The sequence below is a fragment of the Diplotaxodon limnothrissa genome, linkage group LG7 (genome assembly GCF_057381915.1).
Source record: "Diplotaxodon limnothrissa isolate DT_005_m linkage group LG7, D_limnothrissa_male_GT1.1, whole genome shotgun sequence".
Classification (NCBI taxonomy): Eukaryota; Metazoa; Chordata; class Actinopteri; order Cichliformes; family Cichlidae; genus Diplotaxodon; species Diplotaxodon limnothrissa.
In genome coordinates, this window is record NC_140602.1 from 71,097,538 (window position 1) to 71,116,625 (window position 19,088).

Consider the following 19,088-nt stretch of genomic DNA (forward strand, 5'->3'; position numbering starts at 1 on the left):
TTAACATTCACATTTTAACCTTGTAGACAATAATGGTCAGAGGTTTATAATTTTAAACTCCAAAAATTCTGCCAGAAAATGAGATTGGAGTGTAAAATTTTACTGAATTTTATTCCTCCTATTCCTATTTTTAATTTGTATTAATTTATGTTGATAAATAATGTCAAAGGTCCAGCTGGTTTATTTCTAATGGGAGAGAAAAGGCAGAAAGCTAATTTCACTCAGAGATGGAGACAGATAAGAAAGAAGGAGAGAAAGGAGAGAGGTTAGAATTAAAGGAAGGATCCTCATTTAAAGCTCACATGGAAGTAGGGCTGCCACGGTTAGTCGACTAGTCACGACTACGTCGACTATCAAAATCGTCAACGACTGATTTAATAGTTGACGCGTCGTTTGAAGCTTTGTAAGATCCCAAAAGACGCAGGAATAAGTAGCAGGATTTAAGAGTGTAATAACGGACTGAAACAGAAGATGGCAGCACTGCATGTACAAGGATGCCAGCTGCCGTTAAACCCCGAAGAAGAAAAAGTAGCTCTGACCCAGAATTCATAGCGCAGCCCAGCTCAGTTTCCAACAATGGCGGCAGCTAGTTAGTTTTAATGTTACTCTTATTATTCTTTCTGGGTCACAAAATAAACGTTTAACATATTTTCAGGCGAGAATGTAGCTGTGGAAACCTCAAATATCTGCTCAGTTTATCAAGACACCACATATTTTCAAAAGCGCTCCGACGTTTTTGGAGACGTCTGTTACCCACTAGCTCGATAGCTAGCCGGGGGCGAGGCTCACTAGAGCCCGTGAGAACACCGGCAAATCATTTTCAAACCCACCGCCGTCTTTCGCTACTCAGGTTAAACACGATATATGAGTCACTTAGATAACTTAAAAATGTTGTTGTTTGGCTTTTTTTTTTAGTGTTTTATTTGTTCCTGAGTAAATCGGTTTGTCTGAGATTAAAGTTATAGTTTTTACACAGCTGAATAAACATCAAGCAGACAGCTGATTATCAGAAGTGTGAGATGCTCCAGAATATACTCCGGTGTCCTATTATATTTTAGAGAGCAAGGAGTTTATTAAACTTCACCGAAACAATCTGCAAATTTCATTAAAATTTAATAAACTATCATCTTGTCTTTATTTTTAGTTAGCACAGACCTTAAACACTTACAGCTGTAAGCTAATGATAGTTATATAAGAGCAGATGCTGCTGGTGCAATAAGCTGTATGTTTTACGTCCAATGGATGATGATCTGATTAGTCGACTAATCGCAAAAATAATCATTTGTGGCAGCCCTACATGGAAGTCCTCATGTCTCTGAATCTGTACGTGACACATGATGTTTGTTCATAAAGTTGCTGCTAAACAAACTGAGGCAGACTGTGTTATTTAAAGGCTGCAGGTTAGTGCAGGATGAACAGGAGAGTTTACTGCACTGTGATGGGTTCAAAGTAAAGAACAGTGTGACTGCTGCACAGTGGCTGTGGGATCATGGTCACAGTTAGCTTCCATCAATTGCAGCAGAGACTCACTGACTGAATTCATACCAACTCTATAGTGTAATATAAATACAGCATAAACAGGGTACTGTCAGGGTAGAGGATGGACTCAGCCAGGACAGGTCAGGAAACATCTGCTCACATCTGGTTGAATTCAGCTGTGTAAGAAAATGGACTGAAGCTCTCAGCAGAAATGGTTGTGATTGTTTTCCCCACACTGAGACATTACAGCTGATTTTATGTTCCCTACCTGCTGAATCCGCGCTGACCTCTTCCCTGCTTATTTCCTGTTTAAAGTCCCCCTCTACAATCGAGGCAACAGGAAACAGAGCTATTTTATTTTACTTCTTTTTCGCTGCTCATGTTCTACTTTTCTGATTCAAGGTGAACACATTTATTAGAATTAAAATGATTTGAATAAAAATTTAGACTGAAATAATGTATTATAATTTACTAATATTATTTTATTATAACATTAATAAAAAAAAATAGGTGGTAGAAAGTCTAAATCATGCTTAAATTGTGCAAGGTTGTTCTATGACCACACACAGAACCATTTATTGTTACTGAAAAGTGCTGATATTCAATTTTAAAATGGGACAAAAAACCATCAAATGCATCACCTGAGCTTCTAGTTTTGTGTCTTTCATCTATTTTAATTTAACCTTTGTCTGGATCTAAAATAGATCAGAACAAAATAAATAATTCAGTCATTAAAGTGGACATATACTTTTGACTTTTAACCAGACAGCAAAATTTCATTTCACATCAAAGGAATGTGTTTAAGAATGATTGAAAATCCCTAATAATCATATGCTATCCACAAATGTAAGCAATTCTACTTACTACTTACTCTAGTTGTAATTTGATATCATGTGAGGTATTCTGATATCTAAAATGAATCTGTAATACAGATGTAGCTTCTACAGAAGGAAGTTGACCTTCTGCTGCCTCAGCAAAAGTTCTTTGAAAGGGAAAACTGATTTCTTATTTTTTTATACGTTCAGGCTTTGCAAATATGCAAACATTTTGCAAACATCAGTTTGACAACTGAATCACAATGACATTTGTGTATTAGCCAAAAACCTAAAAATATTTCTGATAATGTTTCCAACAATCTCTTTTTTTTTAAATAAAACATTAAAAAGTGATACATTTATGTCAATTTGAGTTACCTCGGCAGATGTCTGCTGCACCCTCTCCTCCAGGCTTCCAGGGGGAGTCGTTGTGAAAATCCTGACATCTCTCACAGTTTTCTCCAGCTGTATTGTGCTTACAAACACATTGTCTGTGAACCTGAAATCAGAAAATATCTTTACCTGCTGAGCTCAACTGCAGTTTCAGGTGTAGTGTGATGTCGAGGGAAAAATGATGCATACACACATTTGATTAAAAATGTGCAGAGGTTATATTAGGACTCCATCTATTTTCCCCTGCTGGCCAGAACACCAGTTTTACCCAAAGACCACTGATTTGTGGATAGCAGAGGTCACACATGCATGATGACTTTTTCTAATTCTTAAGCCACAGCTGCCCAAATACATATAATCTTTTCTCTCAATTTTTGCCTTCATCTTTAATTTCTTTTTACTGACTTTCAAGTTCTTGATTCGCCTTTCAAAGCTGTTTGTTAAAAACAAAAAACCCAGCACGTTAACATTGATTAAATCACAATACAATACAATTTTATTTATATAGCACATTTAAAACCAAAGTGCTTCACAATAATGCAATAAGTCATTGTTATAAAATATTAACAAAGTACAAAAACAAGTACTAGTACTAATCCTAACAGATGGGAAGCACTAATCACTTTAAATAATCAAGTTAATCACTGAAGGACGAATAATTTCAGACCGGCTCTACTCCATACCATGCCAGGCTGGGTGAAAACGTCCCTGTGGACTCCAGCCATGGGCACACACTGGCTGGCGTGTCCGTTACAGAAACAGCTTCCTTGAACCACCATGTTGTAAACAGAATAGTAATATTTGTCCTGAGGGTTCCTGCGTTTTCGACTCAGCAGTGTGTCACCAAGTGTGAAAAGACGTGTGAAGTTCACCCGAATGTTTGTCACGGTGGTCAGATCTGAGGATGATGATCAGAACAATATTCAGTTTTACACGTTTCCCCTATTCCCATTAAAATGTTCCATTTGACAGACACATTAAAAGTGTCAGGGCTGCTGAGCGCCATTTGTTAGGGTCTATCTTCAGTCTGTCGCTGGGAAGTTTTTCCCAATGATGAATATGCAGAGAACATAATTGGAGATACATTTTCTGAATTTCAGGAGGGGGACTACGCCTCTAAACACGCCCCTTCCAGCTCTTATCTATATATAACCATTTATATATATATTTATATATATATATATACATTTCTACAAGCTCTTTTGTCTCGTTTTCGTGCACCACTCTCCCTCTCCTTTTTCAAGTCTTTCACTTCTTCACTTCACATTAGTACATGAGGGATCTGCCAGGCCTAGGAGACGCCTCCAGTTCAACTCCAAACTGCAGTTCAATTCATGTTTAAGCCATTCACTATTATCTATTCAAAAAAAGCTGTTAAACCTCAAATAACGACGTGGGCCCAGCTAGTGAATGATACATTTATTGGAGGCTCATTAGACATCTATTGTACCTCTTGTTAAAGAGCGTAAACCCCTGAGGCAAAAAAATGGGTGAAAGACTAAAACCTGCAGTTCCTCTAATGTTCGCAGCACATTGGTCCCCTTAGGCTATGTTCACACTGCAGGTCTTAATGCTTAATTCCGATTTTTTGATCAAATCAGATTTTTTTGGTCTGCTCGTTCACACTACAAATAAAATGTGACAGCAAACACGCTCTAGTGTGAACCCTCAAAGCGGCCCGCATGCGCAAAGAGATGTCACACACAACGCGCTCCGTTTAGACCCAGAGCAAGCAATATTGTTTGACTGATGGACCTTAATATAAAGACTTGTTTCAGACCTTATGTTTCCCAATTTTGCTTTAAGTTATAAAGTTATTTTGTTATTTACATATGGCCTAGTAATTATCCTTATTGCTGTTTTAGAGAGGAGCGGTGCTTTAAAGGATAGCTGCAGACTTCTGTCAGAATCTGCAGATTATACAGTACAAATAAAATGTTCACGTTTCTCCAACGTTGTCTTCCCAACAGTTTTACTAACATCTACACTTGCTGGCCAGGAAGTGTTCACGATGTCTTCTCGTGCACTTCTCCGGTGCTAATAATTGGCGTCTGTCCTGTGTCAGTGATGTAAAAGACGGATTTAATGCGACATGATCATTCAAACTGCAGTCGCTTTCTAAAACATCATATATGTATCAGATTCAGCACCACATACGAAAGTGACCCAGATCGGATCTGTTCACACTGTCATACCATGATCGGATATGGGTCGCATAGGGTCAAAAAGGTCAGATTTGATGCACTTTCGCCTGCAGTGTGAATGTAGCCTTAGACTCCCATGTTAAAACGTTATAAAAGAAATAAGCCTGACCCCCCCCGCAGTTTGCCCCAGGGCAACTATGGTTTGCCTCCACCAGTGTGTGAATGTGAGAGTGAATGTATAGTGGAATTGTAAAGCACTTTGAGTGTCTAGAAAAGCGCTATATAAATGCAATCCATTATTATTATTATTACATATAAACACAGTGACAGCTATTTAGGAAAACCTCACCGTGGATGTTCGGTGCATGAGGGTTTTCTGTTTTAAAGACAGGATCAAGAGCTTTCAGGACCACCTAGAGGACAAATATAAGAAATACAAACATATTTACTTACACAGAACCAGTATAAAAAAGCATCATTAATGCTTTGCTGTTATATTACTTCATCATTTTATCATTCCTGTGAATTAGTTTCAGTTTTGTCTCAATGAATTCTTATGACAAAGTCCAGAATGACTGAAGCCCAGGGGAGCTATAGAAAAAAGCTCATGTTCACACTGGCTGTAGTTACAATTGTTACCTCTCCAACTAAGGATGGTTCTGATCCAGAGTATCTGCTGTCACAGACAACGTCATCGATGCTCCTGGCGGGCGCAGTCGACACTGAAGGGAAATGAAGAGAACAGTCTTCTGCAAAGTAACGGACAACTGTCCAACTTCGCCCAAAATCCCTTGATCGTTCCACCAACATGGCTGCTGGCCGAAAACTCTGCACAGAGCAGATTAGCATTATTTTAATGTTTGATTAGGCAAATGTTAAAGGTGTAGGCTCTTTTCTATTCATACGACTTTTTGACTAACATTAAGTTAATTCCCTAAAAACATTAAATTCAGTACGCTTTAGAGGTATACCTTGAACCTGAGGACCAGGTGACTGAACTGGAACATAGTCTCCAGATTTAACTGGATGCTGACATTATGAACTCCTGCACAGAAAGCAAACACAGAGCAGACTTACAGTGTTGCAGATTATTTGTGATAGCATATTTTAACTGTAACGTTCCACAAACAGTAAGTCGTGTTTCTTTGTCACACACAGAGCAGTAGGGGTAGAGTTGCACAGCTAAGTGCTTTCTCTTACCCAAACACATTCTGCCACCTAAACAAAATGTTTTTTGTAACTAATATATTGATTTCACATAGTTTTCCTTCTCCCTCTGATTGGACAGTTTGTTGTTGCAGAAATACTCAAACTTACCAGTCTCCGACTGCCACCACTTCAGCTTTCTCTCGAGGTCAAAATTTGTGATGACATTCTCAATACGATGGCTGTTTGGGCTGTTGTAGCGATGATATGGTAGCCGAGAGTCACATGTGAAACATTTCTGCCCCTCCTATGAATAAACATAAACCAGCCTGATCAATGATTACCTCTGGGTTTATAATACTACAAGTAAACTACATGAAATATCATTACTTTAGTAGTAATGATATTTCATGTAGTTTATTGTAGTTAATTTCATTTATTAAGTATTTCAATCACCATAAAGGAGGTAATGCTTATTTCTTCATTATACCAACGCCTACAAATCATGGAACAGGCTATTAGCCCAGGCAAAAATAGCATCTTCCATGATATAACAAATTTATTTTGTTATTGATCAATGTAGAAGACAGAGTCATGCTTTAAGCTGTGCTTGAAGAGCCTGAACATACAATTTAAAACTGGATCATTGCCAAGTTGTCTGTTATTTTTACTTGTTCATCCTTTGAGCCTTTTCATGCTCGGGTGATTCACCAGTCAGAAGAACTTTGAATGCTGGAGAAATAATGCAAAGATTGACGATACATCAGAAGGAAAAGAAAATAAAGAGAAAAGCATACACGACGGGAGAGGTGGAAATGATCCTCAGGGTGAAGAGAACAGCGTCAGATAATAAAGACACAGATCTGAACATGCTTCAGTATGAAGACCAGCCAGAAACATCAATCAAAGAGAAAATGAGTTCAGCTGTAGTTTATTCACACACAGGCTGACATATCTTGCTTCACTTAACACACACACACACACACACACTTTGTGTGTATGAATTTTCTATTTGACCTCCAGATATCCGATGATGCAGTAATTTTGTGGTCCATCCAGACCACAAGTGGATGACGCTGAGAGCTGAGCAGCACGACCCACCAACAGGTCACCCAGCTGGGGGTTACAGGAGCTGATGGGGCATGGGTCCTGGAAGTCCTTGTAGTCCTGAAGGTGAACTGCTGGAAGGAAAGCTGCAGAGAGACAAACTGACCAAAGACATTTGAGGTATTGGACATTTCTTCCAGACTCGGGAAAGTAGGTCTTTTAACAGACATAAAAATAAAATAGTTGTCTGCAGTTTAAATATTTCAGCATATCGTTAAATCGATCCTTTTTTCCAAAGCGTCACAGTGAAGTGTTTTTTTTTCTAAATTATAGCTTTCTAGAAGGAGAAAGGTGTTCACATTTTTGTTTTTACAAGAGTTATGATGAGAACTAAAAATAAGTTTAAATTTAATAGATTGGGAAGAAAAACACGTGACAACAAGAGGAAAACCTTCAACAAGTGATTGCATGTCTGCAAATCTTCAGCTAAAATACCTTGAACAGCACACCTGATCAACCTGACAACTGCTCCCTGCCCTGGCCATAACAACTTGGACTTTTCCTCAAAGAGGAGGTGCACCTGCAGGTGTTGGACATCACATCTCACAACATGAGAACTGCAATGTCACTTTCTTTACAGGAAGTTTTATTCATTGTTAGATTAAACATTGAATTCTAATGTTTTGTTATCCAGGTCATGGTAAAGAGTTTGAAAAGAAAGTGATTGGAATTGTCATGGTTTGCGTGAGTGCTGGGTTTTTTTCACAATCCTGGCATTTCCACCTCTGGGCAGAGCTGCCGCATCACTGCTGAAAGGCTGCACCTAAGCCGGCAGCCCAGATTGTCTGCTAGCCCTCATTAGTCGCGGTTATAGTTATTCCTAAATTTGACTTTCTTCTCACAGAAAATCTCCGGATGTTGCTGAGACTCACTGCCATAGCCTGCCTTGGTTCAATCGCTTCAACTCGCAGTTTCTCCAACTATGCTCACCTGCCTTGCTCCCCACCCAGCACTCTGACTTTAACAGATCACTCATTGGATTACCTTTGCACCTCACCCTGACCACCTACCCCTCTATGCTTCACCTGCGCCTGTGAAAAGACTTTGCAATTCACAACTTACACCTTGGATCAGCATCTGAAACCCATTCTAACACCTGTTTCCCTCATTTCAGTGAGTGAGAATACCACCACACCCTTTCCCTATGTCCCACACCCCAGGGGTCCTGCACTGGAAGTGTCCAACTGTTTGCCATCTATAATCCAGTTTTGAGATCCTTCCCAGGCCCTCTTTTGGGATCACTCCTACTAGGGTTTAAATACCCAGGGCTCTCCACCATTTCATTTTATAACTGGAGACGCTTCTTGGATGCGAGGTGAACTGTCTTCAGGAAACTTAAAGAAGTCCAGGTGCTTTGTTTCCAAGCTCTAGTGATTTTAATGGTCCTTCCTTCACTGAGTGAAAGTTCAGAAAACATATGGCAGTGATTAGAAACTGAACTTACCGATGAAAAAGTGAAAGATCATGTTGTGCTGAGGCTGGTCAGGTAGATTCCACAGATCTCTAGCAAATTCTTCTTACTCTGAGCACAAAAACATGTAAACATCTTCATCACATTTATTGCTAAATTACTCATTTCGTGATTGCTAATCTAAGGTCAGTTTTATCTGCATAAACAATAAAATGTATATTTAACAAAACCAAACACATTTAAGGGAAACAAACAAAAATCACACCGATAATTTTTCATGTTCTTATCAATAAACAGTTCAATTCTGTTTTATTGATAGAGCAGTTCACAACAATAATCACTTCTGAATTGACTCTTATCCAGCCTCTTAACATTTCATTTGCTGTTGGCTGCTCTGTTAACTGAGTCTCTATCTTTACACTGTGGAGTCCCCTGGAAAAGTTGAAACAGATATTGTATTTTAATTGTGTTATGAGACAAACAATTCTAGTAAGCACATGACAAATATGTCATCATTAATGTCACCATATATGACAAAATAAAGAAAAAGTGATTTGTAAATAAGATAGTAATCTCATGTACTATAACTAGAAAATGGTTATGAAAAATCTGCTAACCTTCGATTAAATGCTAGTTCTTTCTTTTTTTTCAAACTGAATAAAAGAAAGTGGGGTATTGGTTGAATATAATATGCCTCCTCCCATTTAAATAAAAGAGCCTGACAGAGCAGTATGTTTTCACAGAGCAATCAAATGCAACCCCCTGAGGGGACTGATGCACTTTCACAGGAATGAAAGGAAAATGAAGTTTTGCTGAACATTTCAACACCTTCCATGCGTTTAAGCCAGTTTGATTGCACAAGTTCTTTATGGAGAGGCAAGTTATCATTTTGTGTTGTTTCTAAGTTAGCTTTATTGTCCCCTGCAGGGAAAGTGCTATGGGAAACAGAAGTGGATAGGTATGTTGGATCAGTATGTTCACAACATAGTAAATATAAACAGATTTCCAACTTGTTTTTCGAAACAGTTGGAACACTGTAAAGGTTAAAAAGGTAGGTAAAAAATTAATAACAAAAACAATTTTCCCAGGAAAAGGCATAATCCAGATGGGAGCTAGTGTTTCTCATCATTCAAACTTCTCCGTGATTTACATGTAAAACACTGACTTAATCGTGTTAGTGATGTGCAAAAACAAAGCTTTCTCTGGACTCCTTAGAATGCCTAACACGAAAAATACAAATACTCTAAATATTCATGCTCACAAATTTTGCACAAGTTAAATAGGATTTGCAAATTACATTTCAAGATGTGCGTGTGTGTGTGTGTGTGTGTGTAATGGAATGAAGTACTGAATATTTATCATGCTCCTGGGAATATTGTTTATAGGTATGAACTTAAAGTGATAAATATCTTGATGTGATCTGTCACACATCCTTATAGCCACAATCGATTAGAATGGTCTGACAGGACCTTGAACATATTTAAAAAGTACAATTGTCGAATGACAAAAACTGTCAAAAACTTGGTGGTAACATTTATATGTACACTGAAAATACCCACCAACCTTTAATTTCTACTTTAGAATAGTGAAACGATAAAACAAATTCATAGGTTCACAATTTAACACACCAACTATTAATTACCAATTATATCTACAACCCCAAATACATTTCAGTGCAGAGCAATTAACGCTTCACAAAATACTGTTTGCAGGCTTACAGTTCTATGAAATGCGAATTATTCCAGTTAAATTGAACAAATCAGCTGATCATATGAGGTACAAAGCTGCCTGACTTTTCTAACAGCAGGTCCAGTTTTGACTTAAAAGATAGTTGATAGACTTAATTAGAGTAAATATGGAACATACCTACTTCTGCCTCCATCGCAAAAGAAAGAACACATCTGGGCAAGTAACAGCACACCTGAGACATATGCAGCCTCAGGCTGTACTTATCAGTGTGAGAGATTAAAAAAAAAGGCAAAGAGAGAAAGTGAGAAAGTCGGTGTGTGTAAGAGAGAATATTGCACAGGCATAACTCCCATAGGAGAGGGATTGGGAGGGTTTTTTATCTTCGCATTTGTCATGTTGTACCAGAACAAAAAGAGCAGGTAAAATAAAATCAAATTCAAATTTTATTTGTCAGTTACACAATCATACACAGCAAGACATGCAGTGAAGTGCTTATTAGTGTGCAATTCCAGACCAGTATAAATACAACTAGAGAGGGAAAATTTCAGAAGAAATTTTAAATGTGCCTATGCTGCTGCCAATGAGTGTAGTTTACCATTCATACGACTACAGGGAGCAAAGAGGCACAGAAAAGAAGACCAGACACCAGCGAGGGAGGATAAGAAGGACAGACGCAACAACATTGTCATCCCCTATGTAGCTGGTGTATCAGAAAAACTCAGGAGAGTTTTCTCCAAGCATGACATCCCGGTGCATTTCAGACCCAGCAACACACTCAGACAAAAACTGGTTCACCCGAAAGATAAAACGCCAAAACACAGACTTAACAACGTGGTGTATGCTGTACAGTGCAGCGAGGAATGCCCAGACCTCTACATTGGAGAGACCAAACAGCCACTTCACAAGCGCATGGCACAACACAGAAGAGCCACCTCCACAGGACAAGACTCAGCAGTCCATCTGCATCTTAAGGATAAAGGACACTCTTTCGAGGATGCCAATGTTCACATTTTGGACAGAGAGGACAGATGGTTTGAAAGAGGAGTGAAAGAAGCCATCTATGTCCACTGTGAGCGACCATCTTTGAACAGAGGCGGGGGTTTACGACACCAACTGTCTGCCATCTATAATCCAGTTTTGAGATCCCTCCCAGACGCCTTAACGCCCACTCACATCCTGGGCCATCTGACCTCAGGAATTCGCATGATAAGGTGGGGCCAGGTTTCACAATGAACCCACCCGAAACTCTGGCTGATTGGGTCCCACACCCAGTTTCACACCTTGGCTCAGGCGATTAGAGGATCATCAGGGGGTCCTTTTGTCCCTCTGTGGGGGGTCACTCCCACTAGGTTTATATAGGGCTTTGGAGTTGACGTCACACCGCAATGCATTGTGGGAGCGCAGCGCCAATCTACGAATTAAAACAAACACACTGTGTTGGAACCACGACTACAAGAAAGATGCTTAAAAGCAGCTCAAAAGAGAATGAACTGTATAGAGACCGATTTCATTCAGAGGCAAAGCAGCGGTACTTGCAGAAAATAGCGTGCATTGGAAATGTGGACCCGTATGAAATACGGCCGTGGAGTAGAAACCCCGAACACCTAGCGCTATTTTGTACCTTATCTGTGGAATCAGCGCGTACAAGTCGTCATTCAAACAAAGGTAAGTCAGCTCGAGTACTGCGAGTGAAATGCGTTTGATTTCCCTGCAAACATTCAGATTAGTGCAGCATAAATTCATTCATGAGGGGAAATTACAGTGAGAACATGTGGAGGCTGTTAGAGGGATAACAGTGAGTTCAGTGCATTGATGTGACATTGTCCTGAAGGATTTAGTTATTCTTTATGGTTAAAGAAATTGCACTAATTTATTCATATTTATTATAAATAATCCTAATTACACATCTTGCTTACATGTTTGTATCCTGTGTCACTAAAAATACATTTTATTTTAGTTTTATACTTTGATTAATGACCTGCAGAATCTCCTTATCATATTAAGTGATTCATAATTGTCACTTTATGCTTTCTCCATCTCTACAGTGATGACATCCTTGCATTACATACTTTAGGTTCATTTTCTGCAGGCAGGTTTCTGACAGAACAGACAGATTTAGACTATAACATGCAGCGTTCTATAGATGGACACATAAAGAAATGAAAAATTACATGTGCTAACTTTCTAGACACTTTGTTACATTTATGATAAAGTAGATTAAACACATTTGTGTCGGCCTTGGCTCATAGTTCTTGTCTTTAAATGAACTTTGTGTGTGTTTCAGGTGCTGCACTCTAAGCCTGAATGAACCAGCATTGCAGCCATGGGTCACTGTGAGCATCACAGGGAAGGTTGAAGTCGCCCACTGCAGCTGTATGGCCGGAGTCGCAGAGACCTGCAGCCACGTCACTGCTCTTCTGTTTAAAGTAGAAGCAACAGTGTTGATCCGTGGCAAAAGGACTGTTACAGATGAACCTGCATACTGGGTTTTGCTGGGTAATGTGACCAAGATACAGCCAGAGGTTGGCCATAAGATGGACTTCTCCTCTTCAGCTGCCCAAAAAAAGGCTCTTGATCAAAACCTAAACAGACCATCTGTAGTGACAGGTAAAAGGAGCCGTCCTCAAAAAAGAAAACCCCCACCTGCTACTGTGGAGTCTAGATGTATGCTTGTAGTGCACTGCCGTGTAAATAATTTGCATTAACTGAATATGTACTGACTGAGTCCCACTGTTCAAAAGTTGAATAAAGAAACAAACTAAATTTTGCCTCTTTTTTTATTTTATTAAAACCACTTTATAGAACATCACATCAGTAACAGTGTAAAATAATTAAACTATTAAACTATCTTGTTCAGAGAGGGAGGAGGAACGTCCCCCGAAATATTTTTTAAATGGTGCACTGTCTTAATGAGTTTATGAATGATGTGAACCTTTGCTGAGAAGTCAGGATCATCTGACTGTATTTTCTTCTGTGGAGGTGCGGCCCGGTCCGTGTGTGAATAAAGATCAGCAGGTGAATTTATTAAAGTGTGAGTTCAGGTGAAATCAGAGAGGTGTGTGTTAAAGAGTGTGTAACTGCCCACTGTGACGTCACATCCACAGTGTGTCATCAGTGTTTGTGGTCACAGTGTTTCTGTTTTCATATTCAGGTTCTCGTTTAAAGTCTCTGTCGTTCACACGTTACTGTTAAATGTTTGAATGTGAGTGTGTGCCTGTGTAACAGCGCCCTCTAGTGGACGAGCTGGCCTCCTGCACTATGAGCTCTCCAGACAGGAATGAGCTTTGAGCAGCTCTATGTAACCCTGGTAAACATAGCTGTCAATAAATAAAGCCTGCTAGTAAAAACAGTCATAAGAAATAGATTACAGGTGATAAATAATCAATAAATAGATCATAATGGTTAAAAAACTAATTAAAAAACATCAACAATGATGCAATTCATGATATAGTGTTTCATTTGTGTTTAAAAACATGTGAAAGGTTAAACTTGCTGCTTCACTGTTTTCGTGTTAATTCAGGTAAAATGGGTAAAATATGTGTTCAGACTCTTATTACAACTATAATAAGAACATAACTGAACGGGACTTGGTGAGTAGTGTTAGTGAGATGAAGCTTCGTGATGAACCGAAGCTTCTATCCAACTGGTCGATTTATGGTTTGAAGCATTGTGATGATTCATTTGCTCTACTGCGCCATCAAGTGGACGATTCTAGTGAAACAGGCTCTGTGATTATAATGATGTGATGTGTAAACCTCTAAACTGAATATATACATTCTTTTCATGGTTATTTATCCCGAATATTTTCTCAGTGTGTCTGATACAAAAGAGAAAGTGGAAACTTTTGATATGATTGTGTAACTGTTAGGGCTCGGTATCGTCACTGATTTCTAGAATCGATTCCACGATTGGATTCTGATCATGCATCACTACATATCCATATTTTTATATCTATAAAAAGAAAGCTGACACTTGCCAGACTTTATCAAAGGTGTGAGCGTCACAGCAGAGGCCTTTGTGTCAAAGTAGCTGAGGATAAAACAGAGAAACATGAAGGTGATTTTCCTGCCCTGGATTTTATAAAAATATTCTGCAGTACATCAAAAACGAAAGAAAACCATGAATCAACATCTGAACATTACCTGATGCTGCTGAAGTGAAACAAGGTTACAGAGGTTGGATTAGAGACACAGCAAAAGTTTCTAATTTTTAAAAAGTTTAAATATGTTCAGTATTTAACAGCAGAAATTAGGCTTTCTTTTTGGAAGTAAGTGAAAGGAAACAAACAGCGTCCGACAGGCTGTAAACAGTGGTAGACTTGTGCGTAACAAGCAAGCGAATAATGCAGAAAACAGATTTTTAGACGGGATACAGAGAGAGAGAGTGTTATGATCCAAGCAGCCAGGAACACAGGCACAAATGTAATCTTCAAAAAAATGGGTTTTATTATACGCCCAAAAAGGACAACATGATTACAAAAATTCAAAATAACAAAAAATAAAGTTTTTAGGAACCAAGTGGGCCCATAAAAGAGGTTAACTTAACAGAATGCTACTCAAAAGTCACTTAACAAAAACATAACTCAACAAACTGACCTGCCCAAATGAGAAACAGCTCCAGTTATATAGCAAATGAATAAACCATTATATACACCAAAGGTGAAAACTAAAGAGATAACAGCTAACCATCATTCAAGAAGAACCCCATTCCCCCTGCATGATCACAATAGATGGTCCAGTCCACTTTATTGGCTTCTGCATTTAAACCAGCTCCACCCTCAGCCTCCTCTTTCAGCCAAACCAGGAAGGACTGGAGCGGAGGTCAGGTAACTCCGAAAGAGCAGAAATATAATCAATATAACATACCTATATAAAATAACATGCAAAGCAAAGTCTATGCCACCATTTGGGCTATAGCTTAGTGCTGTCATGCATTACAGGTAAACTCAAAATATCAAATTAGTTAACTTATGATCACAGAAGCTTTAGAGCATAACGTAAACATAAGACAAAAGACCAAATGAATATTACCAAGCATCTCAGTTGTGTGGTTGCATGCATCCATCACAGAGAGAGAGAGAGAGCGAGAGAGCTGTGCATGAAGTGTGATTTTTACCGCGCTCGAAGCGAAACAGCAAAAGTCAGAGTGAATCCATGACGATGTTTATGTGAAGCGTAGTTTGGATCTTCTTTTGCTGCTGCTTCATGTTGTGTTGGGCTCTTGAATAAAACTCCTGCTCAAGTGATAACGTGGAGCAACAACAATCTTTAATGCAGTTTTTCTCGTGGCTGTTCACGTGCCAACCCATTTCCTGTTTGTGGGTAAGTACTGCCACCTAGTGGCGCATGCATGTACATCCATATAGATTACACCACAGTTCAGTCAATATTGTTTGGACAGAGATAAAAGCTGCAGCTTCAGAATCAGTGCAAAAAGGGCGTAAACACAAAACGCGGACCGGCCGACGGATCAGAATCAGCGAGCTGTCGGCTTTCAGCCACGACCGTGTCCGTGCTGTCGGGTGAGAAAGCCACATCTCACTGATCCTGATCCGTGATCCATAAACGCTTTGTGTTTATGTCTTTGTGCACTGTAAAATGTAATTCTAGACGTTTGTTATTTCAACATATTGTTCTATATCAGTTTGACGATAGATGACTGAAGTTGTTGTTATAACATAGAATTACAAGTTAAAATTGCCTTTTATATCGAAAAATTTTAGAAAAAGTAGTACTAGAACAACTTAACTATTTCCTGGATAAAAATGCTGTTATGGACACTTTCCAGTCTGGTTTTCATAAATTGCATTCCACTGAAACGGCCTTACTTAGAGTATCCAGTGATATGTTGATGGCAGCAGACTCTGGAGAGCACACCGTGCTGGTCCTGCTGGATCTCAGCTCTGCTTTTGACACTGTAGATCACAGCATCATGATAAACAGACTCGAGAACTTGTTTGGGATTACTGGTGTTGTTTTAAAATGGTTTATATCATATCTGTCTGAGAGATCTTTTACTGTTTGCATGAATCATGTCACGTCAGAATCAACAGTTTTGCCGTGTGGGGTACCTCAGGGATCTGTCCTGGGTCCAATTCTCTTTTTACTTTATGTATCTCCCCTAGGCCAAATTATTAAGCGCTATAAATATATCTCCTATCATCTCTATGCTGACGACATCCAACTATACTGTTCCTTCAAAATGTCTGAGTTTTATAAATTGTCTAATTTAAGTAATTGCCTGACAGAAATCAACAAATGGTTATATGACAATTTTCTCCAACTAAACTCTGATAAAACAGAAACTCTAATTATTGCTCCAGACCACATGGTCCCAGAAATCAGGCAGCGTATCAGCTTCTTAGACCCTTCTGTAAAATCAAGCCTTAGAAACCTCGGTGTCATATTTGACATGTCGCTCGAGCAGCAGTCTAAGCAGCTGGTCTGAAACTGTTTTTATCATTTACGGAATATTTCTAAACTCAGACTAATGATATCAAAGCTTGAACTTGAGATGATTATTCATGCTTTTATTTCTTCTCGTTTAGACTATTGTAACGGCCTTTTTACTTGTTTAACAAATCGTCTTCAGACTGTGCAGAACGCTGCAGCACGTCTCTTAACAGGCACCAAGAGAAGATCGCATATCACTCCAGTCTTGGCCTCCCTGGGCTTTAAGGTCATTAGATCAGAGACTGCTGGTGGTACCACGCACTCATTTTAAAACTCGTGGTGATCGGGCCTTTCAGACGGCGGCACCACGGTTGTGGGATTCTCTCCCACTGTCTCTTCGCTGCACGGACTCCATTGATTCTTTTAAGAAACAGCTGAAGACATTTTTATTTAGAAAAGCATGGATGAATTTCTTCTTATGCTGTTTTTATAGTTTTATTGTTTTACATTGTTTTATTTACTGTTATATTGTTTTTATATTCCCATTTTCTGTGTTGTAAAGCACTTTGTGATCTTTATCTGTGAAAAGTTTACTTACTTACTTTAACCTTTGTACTGTTTTCTTCAGTTAATTTTGGAGTTACTACAAAGAGTGAAGATATAAGATGATCTGTCTGCTGTCACTGGGTGGTGCTGAGATCTGAATCTGAGGACGGCTCCTGAATCATCACAAACTGAAATATAAAGTTTATCTCAAATCTGAAATAGAGCTGATCCTTCTCCGTCCTCACACACTCGGGATCTGAAGTTGTTCAGTCCTACAGTTCTGCCGACAGTTGTTTATTTTTTATTTGTTTTAAAGGCCTTACTAACACATTTTCTAATATCATGTTTACCTTTGAGTTGGTGATGCTTTATAAATGGACATCTGCAAAGATGAGATGATGGAGCAGGTTTCAGTCGAGGTTCAGTCTGCTGCTGCATCCTGGTCACAACATACAGAGGTGTTATCAGCTCAGTATTGAACAAGAAATATTAATGTTTCAAATTATTTGTCCTAAAGGATGCAAGCTGTACAGAGTACTGCACATGTGACTTTGTGAACATAACTCATTAAAAATAATTCGGACAGTTTAACCTGAATATTTGTAACAAACTCAGTAAAAAAAAATAATAATAATAATCAGGGGAAAATGTAACATTTTAACTTAAGCTGCCAAGCGGAAGTAGTTGGTTTCAGTACATAAGTATCGGGCTTTGCTATTTAATCCGTAGCTATTGACTAATGAGGGGTTACTGAAGTGCCAGGTTTTTAAAAGTTGGCGTTAATGTCGTTCCACATGTGGAAAGCGACAGAAAACATGCAGCTGTTTGCTTCTGCGCAGAACTGATTATTAAATATGTGCAGAGTCCAGCCTGTTGCTCTTACAGTATAATACTCATAATAAAAGCACAGTAACCGTGGTTAGTCACTGAGCAGCCCGGTGCGTTTCTCTTGATTTCTTTAGTCAGGGTAAATTCAATCACCTGCACAGGTTTTTTTTTGTTTTTTTTTTTTTCTTTCTTTCTTAAATGACATCAGAAACAGCAGTATGCGACATTACGTGATGGCAGAGCTTCAGTTCATCCTTTGTCATTTTTTTTTTTTTTTTTAACCTGCACAGGTTAGCTAAACGAACTTTACAAAACAAGTTTCCCCGACAGCCGAGTGCTCACCTAACACACAAATCCTGATTTACAAGTAAAAAATATTTATGACCACAATTTGAGCCCATATACTCTCTCTACCAGAGGCGGAGCCAGACATTTGAAACACCCGGGGCTTAGCCCTATGCATGTGGGATGTATTTTTTTTTTTTTGGGGGGGGTTAGAAATGACTGAAAGATTAATTGGCTGAGTTTTGAGTTTTGTTCAAAAAAGAATGACTTCATATAGGGGAAAATATATATCACATGTGCAGGACACCTTAAACTAGTTTTTTAATTAAGCAGCGAGGCAGAACAAAGTCAGGCTGTATCAAGACACGAGGACTAAACCCCGATTCAACCAGACCCAGAACTGATCCGGAATTAAAACAGGACTACAACAGTTCAAAATCAGGACTATATAGGATTTAACAAAGACAGAACCAGAATCAGAACTAGATGATAGCAGCACTAAAAATCATCATAGACCTGCACTACACTTGTTTTTTTAATTCTACCAAAGTCCACTATTTAGATTGAGAAAAGTTTATAATTATTCAGCCTTGTTGTGCAAACAAGCTGCAGAACTTAATAAATATATAATTTGAAAAATAACAAACCTAAAAAGAAACACTAGGTACGAGATACATGAGGACCTGTGATACGGTGATACTCTTGGTAAACAACCATTTGACTAACATGTGAGTCTCACCTGCTCTTGTTCATCTCTGTCCTCATTCTGCATCTCCCTCTCTCTCTCTCCCTCTCTGTTCCTCTCTCTCCCTCTTTGTGCTGACAATCATCAAATATACAGTTGAAATTATTA

General features: G+C 38.8%; 1 protein-coding gene across 1 annotated transcript in view; it reads right to left on the minus strand.

Moving 5' to 3' along the window:
• lamb4 (laminin, beta 4) overlaps positions 1-8,553 on the minus strand; it is a 65,451-nt gene extending 56,898 nt beyond the window's left edge. Inside the window, exons 1-8 of the mRNA XM_085358889.1 lie at positions 8,529-8,553; positions 6,995-7,185; positions 6,149-6,284; positions 5,803-5,876; positions 5,471-5,659; positions 5,181-5,244; positions 3,371-3,585; positions 2,673-2,793 (exon numbers count right to left, since the gene is read on the minus strand). Coding sequence (XP_085215015.1) covers positions 2,673-2,793; positions 3,371-3,585; positions 5,181-5,244; positions 5,471-5,659; positions 5,803-5,876; positions 6,149-6,284; positions 6,995-7,185; positions 8,529-8,550 — 1,012 coding nt within the window. The 5' untranslated portion in view covers positions 8,551-8,553. The remainder of the gene's footprint in view (positions 1-2,672; positions 2,794-3,370; positions 3,586-5,180; positions 5,245-5,470; positions 5,660-5,802; positions 5,877-6,148; positions 6,285-6,994; positions 7,186-8,528) is intronic.
• Positions 8,554-19,088: the final 10,535 nt, after the last annotated feature.